The 27259-nt window shown below is 42.6% G+C and overlaps 2 protein-coding genes across 7 annotated transcripts in view; one reads left to right on the top strand and one right to left on the bottom strand.

Moving 5' to 3' along the window:
* Window positions 1–27259, top strand: part of LOC145457804 (RNA polymerase-associated protein CTR9 homolog) — a 486484-nt gene that overhangs the window by 46779 nt on the left and 412446 nt on the right. The gene's annotated exons all lie outside the window — the stretch shown is intronic.
* The window catches only part of LOC145457800 (teneurin-3-like), a 43319-nt gene continuing 17796 nt past the window's right edge, over window positions 1737–27259 (bottom strand). For 3 of the 5 annotated variants that reach the window (XM_080336086.1, XM_080336090.1, XM_080336091.1), the window contains 32 exons: window positions 27085–27218; window positions 26040–26177; window positions 25844–25977; window positions 25279–25374; window positions 24416–24600; window positions 22928–23204; window positions 22201–22395; window positions 21559–21753; window positions 20489–20737; window positions 19784–19933; window positions 19193–19388; window positions 18878–18997; window positions 18342–18627; window positions 17401–17668; window positions 16426–16677; window positions 15785–15936; window positions 14411–14812; window positions 13507–13802; window positions 12495–12982; window positions 11952–12126; window positions 10934–11274; window positions 10485–10615; window positions 8966–9166; window positions 8137–8819; window positions 7375–7626; window positions 6909–7041; window positions 6710–6842; window positions 6081–6228; window positions 5738–6017; window positions 4874–4999; window positions 3169–3286; window positions 1737–2845 (listed from right to left, as the gene is read on the bottom strand). In XM_080336086.1, the coding sequence (XP_080192212.1) occupies window positions 2217–2845; window positions 3169–3286; window positions 4874–4999; window positions 5738–6017; window positions 6081–6228; window positions 6710–6842; window positions 6909–7041; window positions 7375–7626; window positions 8137–8819; window positions 8966–9166; window positions 10485–10615; window positions 10934–11274; window positions 11952–12126; window positions 12495–12982; window positions 13507–13802; window positions 14411–14812; window positions 15785–15936; window positions 16426–16677; window positions 17401–17668; window positions 18342–18627; window positions 18878–18997; window positions 19193–19388; window positions 19784–19933; window positions 20489–20737; window positions 21559–21753; window positions 22201–22395; window positions 22928–23204; window positions 24416–24600; window positions 25279–25374; window positions 25844–25977; window positions 26040–26177; window positions 27085–27218 (7563 nt within the window). In that variant the 3' untranslated portion in view covers window positions 1737–2216. The remainder of the gene's footprint in view (window positions 2846–3168; window positions 3287–4873; window positions 5000–5737; window positions 6018–6080; window positions 6229–6709; window positions 6843–6908; window positions 7042–7374; window positions 7627–8136; window positions 8820–8965; window positions 9167–10484; window positions 10616–10933; window positions 11275–11951; window positions 12127–12494; window positions 12983–13506; window positions 13803–14410; window positions 14813–15784; window positions 15937–16425; window positions 16678–17400; window positions 17669–18341; window positions 18628–18877; window positions 18998–19192; window positions 19389–19783; window positions 19934–20488; window positions 20738–21558; window positions 21754–22200; window positions 22396–22927; window positions 23205–24415; window positions 24601–25278; window positions 25375–25843; window positions 25978–26039; window positions 26178–27084; window positions 27219–27259) is intronic. The other 2 variants (XM_080336087.1, XM_080336089.1) reach the window with 2 other exon arrangements.

Genomic DNA, 27259 nt, shown 5'->3' with positions numbered 1-27259 from the left:
GCCCTATTGGATGATTAACACAACATCTGGGGCGATCGTTACACATATATTCCACTCACAGACATAAAGTGATGTAATAATATAATGATTGTGGAAAACTCAGGCGTCAACACTTTCGCGCGAAGCGCGAAAATTTTTCATGGTTAATGAATGTAATTGGTTCATTATATTGTTACTTGCATATTGCAAATACATGTTCATTTTCAGATTTACCGGTATGGCTGATAGAAGTGGTGTCATCGAACATTCAGGGGACACTTAATTATATACATCTGGAACTATGTTCATACCACACGGCAAGACTATTTATGAGTTTCTTTTTTCGACACGCCCCCCTTCATGACAGTGGAAAATATTGGTCATCATGGTACCCCGACCAATGATCAGCTATTAACCAGACGAGGTAATCCAGGCTTTCCAGCGTGAACCCAATAGCAACTATGAATTTACTATATATGCTCCATAGCTGATATATAGGTAAAATTTCGGACCCATTGAGCCCCCTCTAAACATTAACGAATATCAATAAAATTTTACAGTGTGTTTTTCAACCAAAAGGAACGTTTTGGCAGGGTCAGACCAACGACTTTCCAAAATTCGTTTTTTAAGGATCACCCTATTATACATACGATTCTTAGACGCACACCCACACATACCGTGTGAAAGCTCCCTGTTGCCAACTATAGCTTATTGGGCGATCGTTTCACGGACGAGCCCAAATCGCTGACGTTAGGTGATGAACAATCAGTGTGAATTTCGGGCCTAGTCGCGCGGAGCAGAAAATTATTTTGAATAAATGGAAGAATTTGATCAATAATATTGGAGCGTGTATATGAGCAAGTGGTGTCCATTGTTATTACTTTACTTCGTCGAAGCACGGTTATTTAGTAACCTCTCGTAAAGATTGATGTAGTATTTGTAGTTCTCGTTCAATTCGTAGTATCATTAATTGGAGTTCTAATTAGTTTCAGATCTTTTGTCTGGAGAACATACATGCTTAAGTTTAAAAGCAAGTGTAGCATCGCCGTCTATTTTCTTAAATTACAATTACAATATATGGCATTTTTACGTTACGCCATATTTTTTTTATCATCGCATACTAATCGCGCAAAGTGTTAACATCGTATCCATACAACTCCTCCGCACTGCTCTTCGACTACACTAAAGGCCTTAATATGCGTGAGAGAGCATGCCATGACATTTTCTAAAAAGGAATGTTTGAGTAAACGAAAGATTAGTATCTAATTTCCACAGCAAAACTATCATTTGCATCTCATGATTCGGTCGAATGCTCATGCTGTCAAAAATTTATACCTTCTGGCATACATCAATATACATTGTTCATGAAGCTCTCTGCGCCTTCCGCATATCTCAATTTGCAGCCTTTGAAAGTCCATGCGAACGTATTATGACCGTTTTCAAAAAACTACTTACTTGCTTGAGTAGATTTAAAGCCGACAAATTCTACTTCTACTTCAAGTAGTTTTAGGTTGCTTATGGAAGAAGTACTTCTACTTGTACTTGAGTAGATTTTTGCGTCGCTACTTCTACTTGAGTAGCTTTCTTGACTACTTTGACCACTTCTGGCAACAATACGAAATTGCTTCGGTCAAGTTGACACTGTCAATATATCTGATGTGTACGGTAACTCAAACTTTGTTCCGGAAGATGAGTTATACCTTTTCTGAATCTAACATATATTTCACACCCAAACTGGTGACAATAAATCAGACATCGCGTGGTGTGCGGTTTATTTTAAAATGCACAAAAGCGGATTTCATCATAAATAGAGTTCACTCGTTTCTATAAATCGGACGAAGGTAATAAATCATCATCACTAGTTCTGGAACTCAAAAAAAGGGAAGTTGTAAACAAATGAAAAGAAAAACGTAACAATAGTGACGCGCGGCAAATAGGTTTAAACGAAAAAAGAAACACCTCCAGTTGCGCTTTCGAGTAGAAAGCATTGGCTGCATCACAGTGGCGAAGTAACGGCGTCATGGCGAGGTTCAGGGCGTCCGCCAGACTTGTGCAAACTACGGATCGAGTCGTTTTGTTTGCAAAGTAATGGTTTGTGCTGTGTTTGCATTACCTTACCAGGACGATTGCACAGCAAGTGGGAGAAAGGGACCCGTTGTAGTTTTAGTATCACTGAAACGTAGTTGGATATCTGCAAAGCAGTTTGCACAAGTCTGGCGCGGAGTCGACTAGTTTTGTCACGATGGTTTGAACTCCATGTTTCTTGCCGAGTCCGCAAACTCCGGATATTTCTCGACGGCCCAAAAGAAATCTGCTCGGAATCCGGAGACTTTCCCGACTCGTCTCAACTCCGAAACCTGCCCCAAGTTCCAACGACCTTTGGCCCTAGATTGTTCCGCTCGAGACTTTTGCAAACGCCACGCGGCGATTTCCGACGCAGCTCGAGCGTTTTCAACGATTCTCGATCCTTCCGAATCTTCATCGCTCGTGTAGATGACTTTGACGACGCAGGATTGCGTTGACAGCGTCATGACATTGCCCTCGAGCCGCACGTTGATCGTGGTCCGCTGCGAGGTCGCTGAATATCCTCCGTCCAGATTCCTGCTCGACGAGGTCATCGTCAACGCGGCTCTGTCGGCTCTCAGACTGTCCGAGGGTTTCGCGACGTAAAGAACGGGTTTGCCGGAGCTGGTGAAGGCCATGTGCGCGTGGGGCGTGTCGGCCTGTCGTCCTATCAAGATTCGTCCTCCGTTCAAAACGGATCCGATTCGTTTAACGTCGTTCGTCGCGATGTTCGCAGCCACGTTGCTCGACAAGAATCCTCGGTCCGCGGAAAGAACGAGACCTTGAGCGAAGATCGCTCCATCTGAAAACAAGGATTTGTCGTTAGATTCCGCAAGACCTAAGGAGCGAAATCAAGAGGAATGCTGAGTATATCATATGAAGCGATAAGTTCTGCTCCATAACACAGCTGATATCATGCGAATGGCGCTTTGAGATAAAACATCGTACTGCATAAGCTCATTTCAGTAAGTTTCGAAATCCCAGCATTTCGCGAGATACAGTTCTCACGTAGCATTTTCAGGGAAACCTAAAATTAGATTCAAACGAGAGTACGTAAACATATCACGGTGATTTCACTGGAATTCATTCAGTTAGACAACAAGAAAGGCAATATAAATGACTCACTGGCGACGCTGGTTGATTTGGTCCGGACTTGAGGAACGAGACTGGACGGAGCCACGGTCTGCAGGTTGATGTACGTCCGCAGATGGTGAGACAGCTGGCATTCCACAGAAGATTTGTCCTGCAGCATATAGCGCAATGATCAGAGCCCAGCCGATCGGGAATAAATACATATACAGGATTTGTATTATGAGCAACTGATGAGTTTTTTATCCAATACCGACAAATCTGTTAACCGCTAGTCTATATCAGTGCTTCTCAACCTTACTATAGTTTCGTTTCATTGCGTCATCGAAAAATAACGAATATTTTGTTTCAACGTCTCTGTAGCTGTCACGTGTAACTGGTTGTACGCTACTTTTTAACGGTTTCGTACAACACTTGGACCATTGTGACGCATGTTTACAGTAGATTATGAACTCTCTATTGCACATCATGTAGAAAATTACGTTACAAACTTTCATTCAGTTGAAAATCTGACGTTTGATATCTCCAACGAAAAAGCGTCTGACTTGTGGTAAATGATACTAAAATCGAATCTCTTTGCTTCATAACTCCTCTATATTGAAAAGATATGGCATCTAGCCGAAGGCACATTTGTAAAACTTGAGATGTTCGAACAGCTTCCGTGCCATGGCTCTGCTTCGACATGAAATAAACTAGAAAGGCTACATCTGGACGCTAAGCAGAAGAGGTCCTAAACGAGGTACTTGTACCTTTTCAGAGTACTCAAGTAGGTTTTGCCTACGTTAATTACTCTAGTGGTTATATTAGGATTCTTCTACTTATGAGATTTGAGTATCTAGGCCAGAGGTCTCAAACACGCGGCCCGCGACTAAAAGGTCTTAGCTTGTGTTGCGTAGCTTATTTAGATATCGAAGCTGCCCGTCATGGCAAACATAGGCGATATGTTACCTCTTGATGTATAGTTAGTTACATTCTGTGTCATCTTGGGTATCTTTATCCTTGTTACCATCGCCAATAAATGTGGCGAGTATAAAGTAGTCGTAGCTTTCACAGCTGTAACACCAATGGATTCTTCGGCGAATTGACATATGTAATGCTATGGCACAGTAATCATTATATTCAAATTGTTATAGATTTGTTGCAATGCTCGAAGGTAATAAATCTAACGCTGATTTAATTTGACTTTGGTAATGAATTGATGAATACCGTAGTTATCAGGAGTATGCATGCCCGAAACCTGGATTAAGCTGTACTGCTAAAATATTCTACTAAAATATTCTATTGTGACAGTCAAAAGTCCGCTAGCTGCAAAATTTTAACGCGACAGCTTCTACGATGTACTGATGCATTTGTACTATGTTTTTGTGTCTACAACTAAATATACAGAAACTATGGCAAGTACAGTAACAATTTTATTCAAATATATTAAAATTTGATTTTTTTCGTGCCAGGCGTGAATTCACAATAGTTAATCCCATTTTCACGATGTGTGTGGAATGCCTGCAAAGTCCCGTCAAGTAAGGCCTACTTGGAAAGACATTGAATTCCTCTATCGGTGCTGCGGCCAGCGGCGCCATCAAAAAGTAGGAAATTGGCCCGCGAGCACATTTGAGTTTGAGACCTCTGATCTAGGCAAAACTAGGCTTACTTGGACATCGCTACTTCTACTTGTGTAAAATAGACGACTTCTACTTAATACCGGCAATGAATACTCTGGCAGCCTCTGATTACACTCAAATACCTTTTGACGTTCGTTGATCTTCGGGTCCGGGGCCACGTTTTGAAGTTTGAATCCGAGCGCTTCCAGCCAGCTGCTGACTCGGGTCATCTGGTCGTAAGGAGGCTCGGGGTTCACGGGGTCCCAGATCTGGAAAGAACGGGAAATACCAAATGTTCTTTTTCTAAAATGACACTCATTCGTAGTGTCATACATCATTTTGCGTCTGCCGCTGGAAATAATTTTGATATTTTTAATTTACTTTTATTGAGCAGATAAGAACGATGCTTGCTTCACCATTTTTGCTCCCTTCCAACAGTAGAAACGGGGTGATTGCAATTGAAAATTTTGGATTCGCAAAAATAGCCTGGATTCCAGAATTACGAATGAAAAACTCAAATCACTTCAATTCTACGGGTTGGAATTGCGTCGAATTTGTTTTGCATCGTTTTTGTTGACAACTCAACAATTTCATGGGCAGTAAATTGTGAAATACATTTCTTACATCTACCAGCTGGAATCGAGCCAAGTTTGGTGTGTAGTATTTTTTTTAGGCAACCTAACAACGTAATCGGTGAATCCCCGGAATCCGGAAAAAGAAGTTATTTTGAACAACCCTAAAACACAAATATGGGATACATGTATTTCATGTGCATATGACATTTGAGTATATTATTAGACATATTCTTTACCGTATAACGCGACCGGCTCACTAGATGTCCTAATGCTCGTATCACCGGCAGGCTACTATTGCACTGCATTTTCATGTTTTAAGTGGCTTCATGGAGATATACTACAGAATTCAATTGTCATATTTTAGAACTAAACTTGTGTCCGTTATTTCCAATATCTACCAAATCGATTAATTTTAGCGAAACGTGGGATTACCTGGTAGTCTCGCACAGGCCTCACGATTCTCCGTCGTTTTCCGAGCAGATCCGAATAGTCAGGAGTCGCGCTTTGTCCAATCATCGGATCGTAATCGACACCGGGCAAATATCCGGCTCCGTACATGTAGTTTTCTTGCGATCCGAGGCTCTGTTGCATGGTGGAGCGTTCAGCGAAATGCACCAGCCTCGTGTCCGGGTCATAAATTCCTCCTCGATATCCGAGCACAATGCGGAAAGCTTCGTTTGAGTCGCGTACCACCTCCCCGAACGGAGAGTACCTGGAAACGAGTCAAAAATCGAGTCACACGAGTCCCGTGAAAATGCAAAGCCAGAATACAGACCGAATCTCTTTTGCAATTCTGCGAACTCCGTCGAAAACGGCACGCGGACTTCGATTGTGATCGCAAACAATCAGCAGAGTCTCACCGTCGCTAAGATCCATGGCCATGACAACGCCCTCCATGTCGTAGCGAAATGTTGCGACCAATCCTTGATAGACAAAAAATGGTTGAGACTTGGACAATTGCATTCATTAGTTAGACCACAAGCTACAGACGTTTGTGATTTTCATGCTTGTCAGAATGAACTCTGATTTGAACTTTCTGATCCTGAATTCTATTCAATATCCTAATTCTTGCGAATTCAATTATTGTTGAAGTGTAGCTGCATTTTTTTTTGCCAATTACAATAATAATCTAATTTGAAAAATGCTAATGACACTACAAATAGGCGCAACCTTGGAAAATAAATTTGAAATAATATATCAATGAAAGATCTGAAAGGTGAATTTCAGTAGGTTTACCGGTTCATAAAAGGTAGCTGCCTTCGAAATTTCAGGACTGAAAATGCTAATGACACTACAAGTAGGCGCAATCTTTAAAAAGAGATTTGAAATTTTACAAAAGGTATTCTTAATACTAATTCTCAAACTACTTTCTACGTTTCAGAGATCAGAGCCATAGGCAATTACCGGAAGAAGAGTTGAAATAATGCGTCAGTCGCGTGGGGTTCGATATATCAGCGTAATAGAACTTGAGCACTTGATTGGCTTTCTGGTCCAACCGCGAAGACAGTCGTCCGAACCCGTCGTATCCGTAAGAGATCTGAAAAGTCGAATTCTCGGTAAAAACTCGGCGTTCGAGCACGCGGTTCAATGCGCGAGCGCGTACCCGATAAGCTTCGTCTTTGGAGAAGGCTTGGACGAGATGACCGAGAGAATCGAACTCGAACCATTGTTCACCCCTCTGTTGAAGGAAGCCGTCTCTGTCGAACGAGTACGCGATCGAGCCACAAGCCGCAACTCTGAAAAGGAGAAATTCGTTGTTTTACATGTCAAACATGGAATTCCAATGTGAATATACATTTTATACTCAATATGTAAATACATGAAAACCCATTAGGGTGGATTAGTGCATGAACTACCTTATATGACTGGGGAAGACTCCGCCATTTTGATTCGCAGCATATCTAGTTTTCGATCCCCTCTTAAGATAACAATATGATTGTAGCTGATTACGCTTTACGCTGTATGATTTGACACAAAACAGTAATGAACCTATATACTTTTGGAACATTCAATAGGACAGTCCCTACACCTAGATAAGTATGAGCAATAGCGGAAAGAATGACGGGTACCTTCCTCCCTTGTAAGTGATCTTTGTGACCGCGGATCCGCGTTGTTTGGTGAGCAATTTGCCGTCGGCGTTGTAGAAATACTTCCAGATCAGCTGCTCCTTTCCGATTCGTTCCGAAACTCTGCTGACGAGTCCGTTTCGTTCGTAGCGGTAGTTTGATTCTGTTACGTTGGACTGAGGTCCTATTCGCACGGTCTGGGTCGAGATCCGGCCCATGGCGTCGTACTGAACCATCAGCAGGAACATGGGGTTTCTGGACATAAGTTTCGACTCTTTGAGGCACTTGTTGATAAAAATTCAATATAGGCTATCATTAAATAATATATTGTCTTGAAGACAACACAATTGTGATCAACACTTGATAGTGGACACACAAAAAGTGTTGGATTTACTAAGTGACAAGTAAGTTTGAGCACAACTTTGGCGAGAACAATGGGTTTGTGACAGACAGAGTTGTTTCCTCAAGCAATAACGGAAAAGAAATAGCACAATACAAACAAAAAGTGTTCTGGTCACTAAATGATACTTCAATGAATGTAGTTTTGAGACCAACTGCCAATGATAGTGGCCAGTCACTGAACCATCAGCAAGAAAACCGGGTTTCTGATAGATAGGAAAGTAATAGATAGTTTTTTAGATAGTTCTATCGTTTTCAAGGTTGCCGGAACATGCCATTCGTCTTCCAGTTTGACTCTGGTTCAGATATAAAGTGCGTCAGAGTTGTCATGAGTTCCAGGAGCTGATGAAGACTGAAAGAACGAACCTGTAAATGTCGAGCTCGACTTTGATCGGTCGTCCGTTGTAGTCGCGCTCCTTCGTGTAAACGAGGTCTTGCTTCGACACGACGTACAAGTTCGTTCGATAATACAGAACCGAAAACGAACCGAACGAGGAAACTTTCCCCGAGACGTCGTCGAACGAAACCTCGTCCGTCGCCAACGAAGTCGAATTGATCGTCGCCGTCGAACTTTTCAGTCGGAAGTTCGAATCGAACCGAAACGAGAATCGGGCCGCGACCTCCCCGCGACCCGGCGCACGTGACGTCACGATCACGCTCTCGATCAGGGGCCCGTTCCTCGTCAGTCTGGTCGTGACGTCACCGTCGGACAAAGAGAGCAGCTCGCCGCTCCTCGGATCTCGAACGAGAGTCAGCGCCCTCTTGTCGTGGAGCACGGCCGCTAGATGGCCGCGAGAGTCGTACCGGTAGACGACTTTCCGCCCCTCCCCGCTCCGTGACGTCATCAGAACGTGGCCGTGGGAGTCGCGGTCGATGTTGGTCTTCTCGCCACTGGGTGTCTCCAGCACCGTCCTCACGAACCCCGCGGCCAGCAGTCTGGTGATCCGGTAGGTGTCGCCAGAGGGCAGCGTGGTCCTGAGCAGGTTTCCGAACGAGTCGAAAGAAAAAGTGGAACGAGATCGAGATCCTGGCGACGTCATTTGGACCACCTGAGGGACAACAATGACATAACAGACAATGAATGAAACGCTGACACAAAATCAAAGGAACGAACGGGAATTTAGGACAAACAACAGTAACATTATCGAACCAATCAAAACTAGGGCATAACAAGAGATATGAATAATGAACTCACATCTCCCTGGTTGAGGAAGGTCCAAACGGCGCCGTCAGCCGTAGTGAGACTCGTGACGCGGCCCTCGTCATCGTAGGTGACAGTCTCGTGGTTGGGTCCGCGCTCCCAAGTCACGGGATGTCCGTAGCGGTCGTAGGTCACGTTCACGGGGGTGATGCCTTTCGGGGGCATCCACAGAGTGGGCAGTCCGTGGTTGTTGTACTGTTCAGAAAAATATAGCGCTTGCAGTTTTCTAATACCTCTCAAATGACGATGTTTTTCGTAAGTAATGCACTTTTTAACACAAAAGGAAGTCTTTTCCGCGAATTTACAAAGCAGTTTTGGACTGGTAAATGTCACTTCCGGGAACTGTCACGATTGCAATCCGTGGAAATGAGTTACATTCATATAGTGTAGAGCGGGGGTTCTCAACCGGGGGTCAGCAAAGCATTTTCAGGGGTTCCGCGGTAATCTCTAACTTCGTAATAACCTAATTTTTTTATTATTTTCAAATTAGGAAAAGCATGGGACAGATTCGCTTCATAATTGCGAAATCTTCAGGCCTCGCATCAATCAAATAGTCGTCTGAGATGAAATACTCCGACTCATTTTAATTGTAATTAGAATGCGTTCAAATAATTTATACTTGAACAGATAGCAATTATTCGTCTGACTGTTCAATATCCCGAGATTTGCAGTTTGTAAATCTGATCGTAGTACGGGTGACGCTAATACAGGGCTGGCCAACCTTTTCAGCCAAAGGGCCACATTCGATTGACGAACTTTTGCGCGGGCCACTATCCGCGCGAAGCGCGAAAATTGTTTGAAGTTTTATAGGTCAATAATATTGTTACTTGACTATATTGCTGTTTATCGTTAGGCTAAGTTTGCGAGGGCTGGGCTATTCGGCGCATGGACATATCGATATCGAAAGCTGCGACCAACATGCGTCAATCATTTCGTGCCTAGGTTTCACGGTCGACGGTTTTAGTGCGAGCGCAAACGCAATGTCGCATATATGTTGAACGACACTTTGTCTCGTAATCGCGAATATAGTTAGACTCAATCTGATACATAGGGTGTCCTTCAATTTTCACAAAAGGGCGACAATTTTAAAAACAAGAAATCGAGTGACAACATATTGCGCTAAAAGCTTGTAGAATTTTTTTACCTTTGATAAATCTGTCGCAAATTATTCTGCTTTATTGTAGTGTACGAAGATATAGGCTACCAATATGTGAATAGTTGATGGATCTGTCAATGAGTCGAAACTGATATTTTAGTCATCACATCTCAAGTGTTGCGGCCAGACTAATCAAATTTTTGGTTGGCCTTGCAAGTTCACAATCTGTGCAATCCATTTTTGATGATAGTAGAAATTTCGGAAATTACCTCGCGGGCCACTCAAAACCTTCTCGCGGGCCACATGTGGCCCGCGGGCCACGGGTTGGCCGGCCCTGCGCTAATATGATAAAGACTGAAATACATTGGGAGGGTGCGAAAGAACTATCACGTTAAAGCCTTAGTTTGCCCGACTCACCTTGATCCGGAGCACGAACTTTGTGTGGTCGTCGTAGATCTTCTCCATCTTGTAGTTTTGCGAGTAATCCAGCGAGAGGATGTTGCGTCCGTTCACTCGCATCCTTCTTCCGAGCAGCAGGTTTTGCGCGCCTGGCAAGATCGCGCGACATTACTTCTTGTGCTAGTTGTGGATTTTGAAAAGCGTTCTATTTGTAGTTTCGCATTTCCGAATAAGTAGGAACACGTGTTACAGTTGCTAGTTTGGAAAAGTGGATAGTTGAAGTTCTTGTTGCGATTTGTGGAAAGTTTTAGTTTTAGCCAGTTTTCTACAGTGAGCTAGTTCTAGTTGTAAATTCATTCTGAAAAGTGAGTGTGTTTCTATTTGAAATTGAAATTTCTGAAAAGTCGCCAATCGCAGTTCTAGTTGTGAGTGGTCACGCGTTTTGCAAATTGCACAAATCTGCCGACCTCCGCTCTCGATTTGCTTCCTTCTCCTCCACTCGATATTGTTCTCAATCGGGTCGCTTGGCAGATGCACGGTCCGTTTCGCGAGATAAGGCGCGGTCAGACCCAGCACCGGATGCGGTTTCGTCTCCAAAACGAGCTCGGATCCGTCCAGAAATCGAACCGAGATCGAGTTGTCGCTCCAACGTTCGTACGTGGCCCGCATCTCGCCCTCCTGCGTCGTCACGATATCGCACAAGTGGCCCGGTTGCGTCGCGATAACCACCGATCGAGAACCAACGCCATTTTGGTTTTCTTCAGGGTTGCCGACCGAGGTCGATGCTTTTGTCATTGTCACGGTTCGTCTGCGATCATACAAAATGCGAAACTCAACAAAATTGTATGTAGTAATAATAATGATATATTCATCACGTAAGGCACATGTACACGCACACGCAAATTTTTTTAAAACAGGTCTAAAACAAAAGAAACAGTCGCACCGATTCCACAAACATAGAATATAATCTGGTCAAGGCACTGCAACTTCCCGAAATAGCCGTTAGAAGGCGAAAATACTCAATTTTCGTGGAACTCCGAGTTTCTAGCCTACAGGTTAGTCAGTGAGCGCAACATTTACTAAAACCGGTCTAGCACGGCAGCTACCGTCGCAATGATTCCGAAAATATACCTTATAATGTAGTCAGGGTATTGCAACTGCCCAAAAATAGCGGTTAAAAAACGAAAATCCGGCCGACATCTAGCCTATAGTCGGAAATCCATGGCAAGAGTGACGTAATACTATTCTATTATGGTCGTCTTATAGATTGTGACCAGAGCGCCAAAGGCCAAACTTATTTAAAAAGGTCTCAAACGAAAGCTAATGTCACGCTGAATTCAAAAATATAGATTTTAATCTGGCCAGGGCATTGCAACTACCCGAAAATAGCCTTCCTAAGACGAAATCATAATCCTTAACCGAGCTGCCGAAATCTAGCCTATAGTCAGACATCTATGATGCGAATGACGTGATAGTAACACGCACGTGGTCGCGTTCGCTGAAGCGTGCAGTCTCGTGACGCCTCCAGTGGGCGATACTGCGGAGACGAGTCTCCCGTCCACATCATAAAAGAAAAATGAAGATTGAGATCGGCCGAGTGTCGCGGATTGCAAAAGTCCGACTTCTTGGTACGAGAGAGATGCGAAATCCGTGGAGAAACCTGGAAATAGATGATGCATTATGAAAATGCACACTGAAGTGATCTATAATGATCTATAGGTTATAGGATAGACATATATCTTGTAAAACCAATGCAATATTATGTATGACAAGACAGGTGGCCTTACACTATTTTCACAGCGGAACCCTGCGTGTCCTGCTATCATGAGTTAGTGAGGGAACTTTATTTTTAGCTGCACAGGTGTTTAGAAGCACGGAATCTCATGCCAAGGCAGTCATAAATGACGAGTGGCGTAGCTGCGAAATTAGAGATCCAAAACAGTTCCTATAACAGTATATATATTATTCGAATGTAAATTATCAATATCATCATATATCATATTCAAATGAAACTGCAAAAGCCCGAACCTTCACTGATTCTTTCCAGATTCCTTTCCGAATCGAACTGTAGTTTTAGTATTTTCCTGTTAGGAAGCACCAGTTTGGCTGGCATGTCGTCTTTGTCTGTGACGATAGACAGTCGGTTTCCGTGAACATCCGTGATAGAGGAGAGGCTTCGGTCGGAATTGTAAGTAAAATTGTAAACGGTCTCTCCTGTGATCACGTTTTGGGTCGTTCGATGAAAACCGTCGTTCGTGAAGAGATAGACTTCGTTTGAATCCGGGTTTGCGATCCGAATCTGACTCGCGGAATCCGGGACATTGTAAGCGAGTCTCCGGATGCGCATGTTGAGTTGGTCCGCGACGAAAACCGACCCGTTGGGACTCGCAGCAAGGGCGGCAGGCGTGTTGAGACGAGCGTTTCTCCCGAAATCTCCGTCGCCTTGGAAGCAATCGCAGTCTGACATCTGGCAATCGCAACCGGATTTGCCCCCGGCTACTACGGACATGCGGAACCTGCGAACATTACACATTGTGGAATAGAACCATATGCATTTCATCATGTAAATATATTAAAAACAGAAGCTTTTTGAGCTGATTGACAGTGTTGACTTGGAAAACCATGCAGTGGATGCTGGATGCTAAGTAGCTTAATCTGATATATTGCAGGAGTCAGGGGTTACCAAGAGGGGAAACCAAGAGCTACTTCTTCGGTAGTGATGCCAAGATTGATACACGCTTAAATAAATTGCCAGAATGGCCAATTTGCATAATTCACCTTGAACTATATGTTAATAATAATAATTAATATTTATTAAATCAGGAAAACCAGATATTCGATTATAATTATATTTCGAGCATATAAACATTTCACAAATTGGATTTGAATTAAATTACTGGCATTTCGCTCAATTAGTTTAATTAGAATTAACTATAGAATTATCCAGTTGTCCAAAATGGCATGCAACAGCTTTATATCAGGACTTTATGATCACAAATGTATATTTAAGTCAACTAAACAATATCAAATCAATACTCACCCGTATGGATCAATTCTTTGGACCCTATTCACGAACTGGTTGTCAGCTTCAGCCACATAGATGCTGCCGTCCAGCGGGGATGACACGATGGAGGTTGGCGATACCAAAGGCGCTCTCCTAGAGTCTCGATCGTCGTACATTTTCGAGGCTTTTCGAGCGCACTCGACCGGAACTCCAGCCGCGAGAGAAGCTTGCTCGTTTCGAGTATCAATTCGAATCACAAAGTTTGAGTCCAACACGTACAGAGAGTCGTCCAACATGTTCATCGTCACGTCGGTTGGGAAATCAAATTGGAGCTGGAAGAGAAGAACTTTCATGTTTCGAGTCTGTATTTATTCTCTTTTTAATTTGACAGACGCAGATGCATTCCTTAATCCTTCAAGCAAAGTTTGCAATTAAATGAGAAATTTTATTGAAATCTAAAGGGGTATGAGCCCTAAAAAGGGTAAGAAACACCATACTACATGCATTGGATGCTCTATTACGACCAATCGAGATTCAATGCTCCCAAAGGAAATCAAAGTTAGAATGATAGCTTCACATTGTTTTCCAAATTAGACTACAATTAGAGTTAAATCTAGTTTCTTCCAAATTAGACTAGAACTATAATTATTGGTGCAGAGGTTTTTCAAAATTAGATTACTATTATAATTTTTCAATCCGTGAAAACGTGGAAATTGAATAAAATTCTTTTATATCCAAATCAGAGTGGATTCTCATAAGCACGAGAACGACAAATGTCTGAACAGCACGATTGGCTCGTGTCGCATGATACAGTTCTGCCGTAGCTTTCAGGAAAACCAGAAATTAAATTAGAATTGTATCACCCGCATTTCGATCTAATTTGTGTAATGAGCCAACTAGAATTGTCAAGTCTGCAAAAAGCCCTACAAACAATACATACCTGATCGAGGCTGATCGTACCATCACAAGGCAGTGGTCTAGACGAGGCCGTATTATGCGAACCAGCGAACGTATCGATGACTCCGTCGGTCCCTATAACTCGAATTGCGGTCCCATCCACAAAGAACACTCGCCCCAGCCTGTCCACAACCAAACCGCGAGGTCCGGACAGTTTGGCGGACAGGGCCGGTCCTCGATCTCCGCATTTTCCTTCCATGAGAGGCAAACAAGTTTCTCCGGTTCCGGCCACAACCTCCATGTTGCTGGCCACGTCGGTGCCTGATAACGATTGGCGGCCGCTGCGAGGTCGCGGGTTCATGTTGCGGATTTTGTAGATTCGTTTTGCGTTCGGGTCAGAGTAATACAGAGTCCCGTCAGAGGTAGGGCTGGCAGCAACGTAATACTGAAAGTACAATGGCAAACTTTAATATACATACAATATACAAAAGTGAAAATTGCATGTAAAACACTGCGGTTAATTCAGACAGAGTCTCGCAATTCCTATCGTTATGGCACAATAAACAGTACCTCGTTCATTTTAACACAAGATGAGTGATTACAGTGACGAACAATGACGATCCATGCACTAACAATTGACAATGAACTCATACAAGGCCGTTCCAACTTCATATAGTCGCTTTTAATTGGGTAGCACAAAAATGGAAATTGCTCACTGAACAGTTTGACAGTTAGTTACGGTGGTGGGTTCGGAAATCAAAAAGTACTATACGTACAGTACGTGTGAGTTACACAACAGAATTTGCTGGATGATCTGGCATCGGAAATACTTACAGTACAAATAACCCGAAGGTATAACTAATGTGCATTTCATGCGATCTGTGCCGTTTACCATTTTACTGCAGATAGTTCAGCTGCAATTAATCCAAAACGCAGTTGGAAAGTATTTTGAATGCGTTGCGTGCCTTTACGCATGACCATGAAGCGAACAATTGATTTTCAGCGTAAATCGGACAAAGCCGTTTCTCTCAAAAATGAGCATGATCAAACCGCCTTAATTAAGCATAATCGACTGCATACACATTACGTAAATATCATCAAAATGTATGTGAAAGTCGAATACACGAAACAGGAACGTATTAAACAACATGCTACAAGAGCTATTCGATCGCACACGCTAGATTCACGAAAAAATGTAACGGTCGCTGATGCACGGTACTGGAACACAATCGGGTATGAACTCTTCCCTTGGCAAACGCTTAGCTGAGAGTTTGCTGGTGCTAATCACTATAATGTGAACGTAAGTGCAATTGTGCTACACAATACATTGTACAGTTTAGCAGACCAACGTAATACTGGTTGTAAACAAAAGTTGTGTTAAGAGTGTTACTATCACGGTAAAAGGTAATCGAGTCACCTTATGAGGAGGATTTCGCAGAAAGAGCAAACTGCTGACGTCACCGTTGGTATCAATCTTTCTGATGTAATTGTAATCTCCTACGAAGATATTTCCTTTCGCGTCGCAAGCCAGAGAAACCGGCGCCAGAAGTTTCGCTTCAGAGGCAGGGCCTGCAAAATGACATGAAATCAACATGGTCGCTAGACAGTAATCACCAACTTCTTGCTATGTATGTGACAAAGAAGATTTTTGTCTTGGAGCAGCTTGGGGCTGTTTTTGGTACTGTTTTGCTTGTATTGTTTCTTTCGCGAGATAACTTAACAATATAATGGGGTGGCCATTGAAATTTTTATTTTTTTACCAAATCTTAATCAAAACTTTCTTCACTAATAATTCGCTTTTATGGGTCATATTAGAGATTAATTTTGTATGCATCGTTCAACAGGTAACCTAACAATTTCATTGGGAAGCCAATGATTTTGTTTCATTTTGTTAGGAAATCAAAAATTTTATAATAACTTCAGTTCTACGGTCGGAATTGAGCCAAATTTGATGTCTATCCTTTTTCTAGGCAACCTAACAATTTTTTTCAGGTAAACAGTGCAAATGAGTTATTTTTGAATAACTCTACTATAGACAGAGAATTTGCCACAACTCACCCGTGCATTGTTCGCAGTTCGTGTGTCTCTGAGCCCCTGTGCCCATCACCGTGGACATCATCGGGGGCTGTCTGTTCAACTGCATGCTCCCACCGTTACCCAGATGAACCACCCCGGAATGATAGCGATGGTGAATGCTCAGACTCCAACCGCCGATGGACTGTTGCATGATGGGATCTTGACCCCTGACTTTCGTCAGATGGAGATCCCAGACAACGGCGGCGCAGGATTCGAATTTGTAGCCAATCTCGACTGCAAACAAAATGAATTATTTTTCATCACAACATCCATTGCAATACCCAAGGCTACTCAACTATTTTTAGCAAAGGTCCAGCTAGGGAAGTTTAAAATTTGCATAGGTCAGCTATAGCGCTTATGGAATAATCGACAGTCATACAATGCATTACGGGACAACTATATACAAAATCAGGAAAAGCGGTATTAGCAAAAGAAACAAGCGAAATATATTTATTGTTCTATCATTCATTGGCATTGTGCATTTATTATAACTCAAAGATTTTGCTGGGTACCTCTTTTCAAGAGCTCTCACCACACGAAGCGAATTCTAACAGATTCAAAAGTATTTCTCACTCTTAAACACGTTCACTTAAAGAGATTAAAGACAGTTTCCGGGCCTACTTTTCAAGTATCAAGACTTGGATGAGTCATATGGAATGTCAAATGAGTTGGTTGCGCATGAGTTAATACACAAATTGTCAGGTTGAGTCAACTAAAATTTGCGATTCGAGTCAACACAAGTCGAGTCATGACTCAAGTCATAACAACCCTAAATACAGTGAATCAAATTCTAAATGTAGCTTCTAGTGAATAACAATTAACAGCTAACAATATCGAGTATAGTTGCTTGAGATTCATAAGTAACGCGAGGTTCACGGTAACGCGAGGCAATCAAAATTTCAGACCATGAAATTAAAAAATTACTCGAAAAACCAACAAAAATCTCGCCAATCTCACCTTTGGCTGTGACATCACCATACACGGGTCGCTTGTAAGCGTCCAGTCGATCCCAAATAAAAGAATATTTCGTTTCAGGCAGAGGTTCGAACGCTTTCTCGTGCAGAGTTCCTTGCACTGATATTCGAACCAGGGTCTGTCGGAGGTTTCCGGGGACTTCGGACCCGGTCAACTGAACTTCGATCTTTGATTTGTATCCCGAGGTTCGGCTGCTCATGTAGACAAGGTCGACTTCGGAAAACGGAAGCCCGATCGATTCTCGAACAGCCTGCGAAATAAGTATAGCTTCGTCACGAGGTATCAAAATGATTCATCATCGCAAAAGAAAAATAATTTCAGACTTGTAATTCGAACTACAAATAGGCTTTTAGAAATAAGTAGTCAATATTGCAACAAAAAAGCTTCCAGTGGAATAAATTTGGTGATATGAACATATTGTTTGGTGGAAAACTACAAATGATGCTGAAAAGGTCGTAGCAAGATAGATGTAGTTCAAGAAAGAAATACGATGTAACATGTACAATGGTAGGCCTACATGTTATATATAATTTTACAATGCAACTGTACAACTGTGCAACTGTTGGAAGTAATTCGATATATATTACGTACATTAGGCTATGACAGTAAATACTGTATAAAGCACTATTTTCAAACCTATTTTCTAGTGTGTACACCTAAATTTCGTTGAGTGGTTTTGTGGACCCTCTTACTTTGAAATTAGTGAAGCCGACGACTAAAATAAAAAGGTTATCACTCCCGCCCAGTCCTAATTATGGCCCGATATTGCCATGGACGAGTTAAATTATGTAAGGAACATCAGAAATATATGTAGATAAAAAATAGGATATCCACCTAAAACGGCACTAATACGTCATAGGAATGAGTATAACTGGCACCGTGTAAGTTTTGTAGGAATCAATAAGATAGTGATGATTTGAGACCTGAATCTCTGGTACGATATTTCCTCGTTCCTTGCAATCTCCGGCCGAAAATACGTCGACGATCTGCGGAAGAATCGCGGATTGAGGTCGAGGAAACGCGCTGACATCGCAACCGTCGGTCATTGTGTTTTCGGTCTGTTCAGGTTGGCTCCCGGTTCTCATGACGACGATCGGCATCACGACGAAATCGTTCAACGGTACGAAAACAGAGATTTGCGTCGTCAGTAGCAATGAGCGTTCAAATTTGAGCGTTTCAGATCCGCCGCCGATCAACAACATGTCAAACCTGCAGCAGATAGATCAGTACTAACTATGAGCTTAGATAAAACATTGACTATACCATTATATCATTGACTATAAGCTAAACGAAAAGCCAAACATGAAAAAATGTGAACATCCGGCCATTTTTGTGAACTTTCATATATTTCATTTCACTTCACACACCTCCTGCGACATCAGTATGCTATACTGAAACTAAACCAAACTATAATTTAAAAAAAAAAAACACAACTGAAAGCCAAACATGTTAAACTCACCGTCCGTCGGATCGAGTTCGAACGAACCCAAACGTAGCTTTGTTCTGGATCTGAACTTTGACACCGACCAGCGGAGATCCGTCCAGAGTCACGACTTGACCGCGCACAACTGAAGTCAGTCTGGAAACAGAAAAGTTTCATTACTATATTATTAAATGAATGAAAAAGTTTTGTTCGTGTTTTACTCGAAGGGATCGTATGAATATATTACTCAATTGTATTAGGAGGTTCTTTTGCGTAATAAAATATTACAAACAAAAAAACTAAGCGTTTGTCTCTTTTCCTCCAGAAAGAATCTGCGAATAAGACACGTACCTGGGATCGAACTTGTCCGGATTTACGTTTTGAAACGATGAGGTCGCGAGGAATCGAACCCGGTCGTGAAAAGTGGCCGGGATCCGACCCGTCTTGGTCACGTAATCCGCGGGGTCTGGGGGGCTGCGACAATGTGGACTGGCTCGACACGCGGCCGCGCTGCAGCAGTCCGGGTCGTGGCAATCTCTCAGAGTGTCTGAAACGAGGTGGGATGTGAAAAGAAGAGTTGGACAACTAGAAAACTGTCAGCTTTTCAAAATTAGATTACAATTACTATTATAGCTACATAGTTCTTTCCAAATTAGATTAGAATTATAATGGATGAATTTTGGACAACTCCGAAATTGATTGAAATTCCAAAAATCAAGTCCACTTCATATCATTCTCATAAGCAAGAGTATAGCAAGTGTCTGTACACAGAGCTTGACTCGTTTCGCACGATACAGTTCTGCTGTAGCATTTTCACGAAAACCAGAAACGAGATTACAATTAAATAGAGAGCATAAAAACATGAACATGTTAGATTAGGCCGAGATTCCCGACATGTTGCTTTAATTGGTCTAGAGACAATTAGTACGTTTTGTAATTTACCCCGATCGTTGTCTCGTCCGTCGTCGCAATTCAATTCGACCTGCGTGTTGCAATCGACTCCTTTCCATCCTACGTCGCAAGAACATGACCACGCGTTCTCGGGATCTTTCCTGCAGTGCCCGTGAATACCGCACTCGCCCGGGCAACCCTCTGATAAAAAGGGACTTCCGGTCAGAGGTGGTCAGGAGTAAAGTAGTAATTACTCGACTGGTCATTTTAGAATACTTAGAACTTCACTTCACAGGTTCCTAAGCAAGACTACACATTTTTTACTTACTTGGAAACCACTACTTCTACTAATAGTTGTGTAGGAATTTACACTGCTTCGACTTCTTCTTCATACCAACATGTAGAGGTGGTCAGTAACAAAGAGATGACTAGTGTTACTAAATTTGGACATTTCTTTCATGCCACTTATCAAGAGTTAGTCAAAAATATATTGAAATCACTACTTATACTTGAGTGGAAATTTATGCCTTTACTTCAAATCGGTCCTGTCTGATTGAGTAAGTCTAGACCCCCTATCTTACTTAAATAGGAGAGTATCGGTACTGAACTCTCAAGGCTGTAGTCATTGCGGAAAAATGTATTGAACTCGATGACTGTTTTTGTGCCCCCTTCCAATATTGACTCGAGAATCACTACTTGTATTAGTGCTGGGTCGAAATATACGACATTATTTGTAGCAAACGAAGTCAGACTCACCAAATCCGCACAAGTCTCCGTTCCATCCCATTTTGCAAACGCACTCCCCGTTGGAGCATAGTCCGTGCTCCTGGCACCTTTCGTGGCAGGTCCGTTGTGAGCAAGTGTCCCCGGCCCACCCCTGGTCGCACTCGCACTTCCCTAACACGCAGCTCCCGTGCTGGGGGTGGCAAGCGGGCAGGCAAGCAGCTGAAGGAGAGGTGGCACTTTCTGTTGTTGTCCGGGTCGAGTTTGGTGAAAACCATGCAGCTACGGGTGAAGGTGAAGGGGGGTAGGAGCGAAACAATGCGATGTTTGCATGAAGCGATGACATTCGATGATGTGGTGAGGGTGAGGAGAAAAGAAAAAAGTGAAATGTGTTAGCCACGAAAACACGCGTGTTACTGCAAACGCTACCACGCTAGTATTTGAAGATTCTCAGACTTGTACAACCTACTGGATTTACGAAATGTGCAACTGAAGCTAGAACTAGAACTACTCACTTTTGCGAATCCGCAACTTAAACTAGAGCTAGACCCAGAACGATCTTCAAAAATCCGCAACTAACCAACTAAAACACAACTAATTAGATTTTCAATTATTGCAAATGATCTCAGAAATATTGAAGATAGAATCTGCATTTTTAACAGGTCGAAATTTCTAGTTTGAAATCAGAGGGGTTTCGAGCCCAAAACCTGCCCCCTGACTACGCCACTGCCAGTGGGGATGACTGTGAGCTAGTAATAGCTGCAACAACATCACACAACAGAACACCGGTATCACGATTCATTGGTAGTTATTTCTAGAACTAGAACTACTCACTTTTCAAAATGCACTAAGTAGAATTAGAACTGCAACTACAACTACTCAAAAAACAGTTGTTCATTGGCCTTCAAGTAAGTAGATTGTACACATGTTTTCTAGTTGAAGGCCTACATGAAAAAGATTTTAATAGAACTAGAACTAGAACTAGAATGACTAAAAAACAGTTTTTGTTGACCGTCAACGAACTAATACAAGTCTGAAGAACGTCATATACAATATGAAAATATCATTCAATGGCTACCACGCTACTGCAAGCCACACCGTACCTTGAGAACAATCGCTTCCCGACCAGCCAGCATCGCATACACAGCCCCCCTCGGACAGCAAGCCATGTCCGCTGCATTTCTCAAAGTACCCGGGGTCCTCGGCGTCACAAACGCGACCTTTCCATCCGCGGTCGCAATGGCAGATGCCCCTGACGCAGACTCCTCGATTTGAACACGAAGGATCGGGACAAGTCACTGTAAAGGTACATAGAGGTGGTCAGGTATGACTTATTCAAGTCTGACATATCAGGACAGATAATTGAAATATATGCACAAAAACTGTATTTGATCTGTTTGAATAAGCATATTTAGAGTGAGAAATAGGAGTATATTATGAATCCGAGGCCTTCGATATCACCCAAGAGTTTCACAGAATTGAGTTGAACCTGACTTGAACTCGGCACCGAACAGTAAACTTTATGACTTTGACTCGGACTCGACCCATTTCTCAGATTTGACTCGGTGAGGAATTGAAAATGAATGGACTCGATTTGAGTCAAAACTACAAGAGTCTCAGTGACTCGCGACTCGGAACCTTGTGGAAACAGTCTAACATCATAAATTCCTTGACGAAGCACACTGTGAATCCATGGGTGAAAACATAGGTTGATTTATCCGATTGTCCAAGTAGAATAGACTGACCTGTTTCACATCCAAGTCCGGTCCATCCCCGATCGCATACACACTCTCCCTCTTCACAAGAGCCACGCCCACTGCAATCCGGGACCTCGCATTGGTCGGTCGGAGTCGAGCAATCCACTCCCTTCCAACCAGAGAAGCAGACGCAACCTCCATGAGCGTACAGACCACGACCACTGCACACTACTGGGCACGAGGCTGGGATGAAAAATTGGGGTATGAGAATTAGAATGAAAATTCATTATGCTTCACGGTAGGGATATTAGGCAGACTTGAACGAGAGAATTCTTGTAATTTAATCCTAAACTACTTTGCGAAATGTTTCTACGCTGTCATTTTAATTCTAATCTAATTTCTGCTTTTGCTGAAAATACAAGAGAACTGTGTCGCGATAAACGAGCCAAGTTTGCTGTACAGATATTATCATGCTTTTGAGAATCAACTCTGGTTTGACGGGAACTGAAATTGATTTTTGTTGGATTTCATCTGGCAATTCAATAATTCAAATAGTAATATAATTTAAAAGAATTCTAAATACTAATTCTAGTCTAATTTGGTGAAAAACTGTACAGCTATCATTAGCATTCTGATTGTAATTCGTAAAAGCTGAAAATTTTCTATTTTTCCAGTTCTAGTTAGGTTTAGATTACGCTAAGGGAACATTAAAAAATTATTTTGGTGTCGTGGGGATAACTGTTTTGTTACTAAGCTTATATCGAAGGGCGCTCACCTTGCCCACAATCTGTTCCTCTGTATTGCGCGAAACATTTGCAAACTCCATCGATGCAGTCTCCGTGTTGGTTGCAGTTGTTAGGACAGACGGACAGACCGAGAATGATATTAGTAGAGACGATCGCTTCTAATTCGTCCGAATCGTCGTTGAAAACCGAAATGAACCATTTTCCGCCGCTCAGCAGACGGATGAAGCTCACTGTGACGTCGTCGACGATGGCTCGTTTGCTCCTGGCGGGAACCGAAGAGCCGTCGATCTTCTCGAAGAAGTCAAACTGAGAAAATACATGGTTTAGATAATATCCAATCGGTATGAAATGGTGGCCTGCCAATGGCGGCCAGAGAAAAATCATTGACCAGTAACTGGCCACGGGAAAGCTGAGACCCGTACTGCAAATTATACCGGTTCAAAATATAACTAATTTCGCCTAGTGCGATAACTAAGTCATTGCAACGTAGGGAATAGATAGCGGCTTGGGCATTTACAAGCGAAAACACAAAATATAACGCGAATTTCGTTATTATCTAATGCTATGCGTATGTAAATAATGCATTAATGTTATTATTGCTGGTGAGACGATGCCCTAAGGGACGAGCCAGCACTGAAAATTCACTGTATCCTCAATCGAAGTGTTCATATCGAGGTGTGTTGTTCGGGCTCGAACCCGCGGTCGATTTCAGGTCGACGGAAGGTGGTAATGAAAACCTGGTTTGCGCCCAAAATAATACAGCTTTAACAGCTTATGCTTGAGCCTATTCAGCGTTCGCTTAAGCGAGAGCTTGGTGTTCGGACGTTCCGCTTGTATTTTGCAAGCTTAGGGAAGATTTAGACATCATAGTTGGGAATCTTTGTCATATTGACTCTTCGAATCCCACTCAATCATTAAAATACAGAGCTTGATTTTTTTGAATGTATGTTGGCTGGCATTTTGAACTCGGATTTTGAGTTCGTGTAGAAATTAAACCTATATTTGCTGTTCACCAGTGTTGGGTCAGACTCGAGTAGACTCGACTCGGCATTTCAAAAATGTGGATTCAGTATTGAATTGAAGCAAAATTTACGAGTCAATTTCAAGTCATCAAGTAATCGGTGCCGAATATATCGCTGAATTTTATGCAGATGTGGTCAGTTAGGAGCTTGCTTACTTATTTCTAAGCACTCAAATAGTTTTCCCCTGCTTGCAGTATACTTAATAATCTAATTTTCCGCCAGTTCTACTTCTATGTACTTTCAATAAGAGAGATAAGCCAAGACGGAAAAATTCAGGGACTGTTTTCGTGGAAAGTTCAGAAATGTTGTCATCCTTCGCGCTACATCTGTATGGAGTTGCAATACTTCTTTCCACGATATTTTCGGTCACTGTATCATATAGGTCGCGGTTGCATAACTCACGTACGCAATTTCTGGCCGCATATAGCCGCCCATATGACAGTTTCATCACAGTGGTATGGTACTAAAAATAAAAATTAATGAAAAGTGGGATACCTTAGTGTGGGTCGGCTGAATGCCTTTCCGACCGTAGACTCCAATAGACGACCTTCTGTCGACGGTGAAATTAAACTTTACGTTTGCATCGTTCGGAATATAAATGGACGATCTCCAAAACGAGTTTGGAGGGGCTCGGACCGCGGACCTCCTCCCTGTTTGCATCTCAAATTTGTCGATCGTGTCTACAAACACGCAGACAGCTTATTGATTCGTGAAAAATCAACATGAATATGACGGAAGACTTGCAAAGATCTCATTAGTATTCATCACCATATCAGCGGAGTGACGCAGTTCATTCATTTTAACAGCTTTGCAAACCATATGAAATAACAGGGAAAAAGAAGCAAATAAAACACCAGCAGTCGTGGCAATATGCTAACCCTAATAATCGGAATTTGGAGCTTGACAGATAATAGATCGATATTCATTCGGTGCTCACTGATACTCTGACTTAAAAAGGAAATGATCAAGTATATATGGAATTTCATATTCACGGTGAGGCAGTTATTAGATAACTTCAGACCCACTGTTCCAATGTTTTTGGTTCTATCTATTCAGCAAACTGTTGTGCCGATGTAGGGTCGAAGCGCGTAGAAATAGACGACATATCTACCGCACGAAGGGCGGTGTTAGGTCACATACTGTGGAGAACGAAATGTTCTGTTAGAACAACAACAGACATGACACATCTAACGTATTTCGTGTTAATTAATACAACTATCCGATCACAATCCAGAGATCAGATAAACAAGTATTATAACATAGAACACAGGATTTAAACGCAGAGCAAGACACGCTAGCAATCATGATTGGCACCAACCACCCCTCCTATGCGATTAAGACAATCAAACTTCACTCACCTTGGCTGTCGACGACAGAAATCGTACCGGCCCCTTCTATAGGCTTGCTGGTGACTTGACAACTGACATGCGCGCGATTTGTGGCAAATGATTGAACTGGCAAGAAAACAAACGATCAGATAACGGCGGACAATGTAAAGGTCTTGCTTAAACTAACACAATATTTTCCTATTCGAAAATTTATTCATCCCACTGTTAGAGTGAATGAGAAGTTGCAATGAGCAAGTCGAATTGTCTACTACGGGGAACTCGTTCACATAGAAGTTTTATAAAGCGGCCATATCTGCAGCTTTCACGCTTTATTTAACGTCCGCTTAACACAAACAGTATTTCGTTGGAATAAGCGGGCGTTGTAAGGAGCCAAGTGCGTGATTTTATCAACTGTACAGTCCGTAAATGAGATCACCATGCCATTATCTCTCTACTTACAGGAGTCGACCTTTTACAAGTTCAATAAGTGAATGTAACAGGAAATATAGATGTTTGTTGATGGCTAGTACCTTCCTACAGCCAAATACTCCAATGCAGAGCATAGGAAACAAGGAGAATTAGGACATAAACTCACCTAAAAAGTAAGCTAGAAAGGCGATAAGCAAGAAAGATAAAATAGCGAAAAAAAGAGCGGCGCATTTCCACGAGCATCTGCACGGAAACTTGCTTTTCAACGTTTTCAAGCCGGACTTTTCGTACGACGGGTTCCTGAAGAAATATATCGGACATTAGCGACGACATTTTCCTCCATATTAGGCCACAAAACGCACCCGATGCATCTCGTGTGATTGTAGGCGTTCGCGAGAGAAGGTCGCTTCATGAACCTAGCCGCAGTGTCTTCCCCGCTAGTTGGCGCGCCCGGGTGAAGAGGAGGGGACGCCACGCCGCCAGGAAACGGAAACGGACTCCTGCGACAAACGCGGACATCCATGGTCAAGATTGACGTCACAATAACCGCACGCTTCGGCGAGCGCGACCACGTGCGAGTTACTGTGACGTCAATCCTGTTACGGAGGTCTTCCTATAGCGGTAGTTCACCGAAAATTGACCAAATTTTTAATATTGTAATGCCAACGAACAAAGTGTTTACAAGCACCGGCAACGAGCGCGTTATCAAAAGTCTGTGCGCGTTTGAACCCAAGCGAGCGATGTTATTGTTGCAACACAAACAGACGCGGCTCACGAAACGCGATCTCGGATTAAGGGAAGAAAAATTCTCGGCCAAAAACCAAAACCGTCATTTCTACGAATCCATTTCGTTTTAGAACCGCATTCCGAGCGTTATGAGTCATAGAGCGAGTCTGGCTTTGACATAGAGAGGCGCTGTTGCGTCACACGCACGCGGCCAAACAAGTTCGAACGGCCGTTTTAAATCGCTTCGTCGACTGTGACCTCACACAGCGACTCATCCAATCGGTATGGCAACGATAGATTGAAAAATTATGAAAATAAACAACAATAAACTACAAAAATCCAAATTAATGAATGAACGCCAACGTCTGTTTTAGATTTTAGAGCTAAAAACCCGCAAATGAAAATGATATGAATATCCGTTGACGTAATGTCTCAGTATTAAGATTATTACGAGGATTCAGATAATTCTGATGATCATCGACTATAGTTGATGTCACTGTTTAGTGAATATGTCATAACAATGATCTGTTAGGAGTCTGTTGTTATTTTTGCAACGACCTTTCACCTCCTCGCTACCTCTTAATATCGTATTGGGTTGAAAAGATTTCCCGCGAGGCTTGAAATCGATCTCGATAAGGCGCGTATTAATGGAAATCATTTTTGCAATTCATTATTGGTCACCTGACGTTGGACCCTCCCAAGTAGCTCCATTCCGATTGGTCGGCCTCGTGGGCGGGGTTCATCGACGTCATCACCACCGGGTCGAACTGGGTCGTTTGCGACGCGGGCAGACGTGACGTCACGATCGTGTTCATCTGCGGGAGAGCGCGTCATAAAGAAACAGAAAAATAAAAGA

The sequence above is a fragment of the Botryllus schlosseri genome, chromosome 15 (assembly GCF_051294905.1).
Source record: "Botryllus schlosseri isolate E-star chromosome 15, Bs_hap1, whole genome shotgun sequence".
Classification (NCBI taxonomy): domain Eukaryota; kingdom Metazoa; phylum Chordata; class Ascidiacea; order Stolidobranchia; family Styelidae; genus Botryllus; species Botryllus schlosseri.
This window is presented reverse-complemented; position numbering and strand designations above follow the sequence as displayed.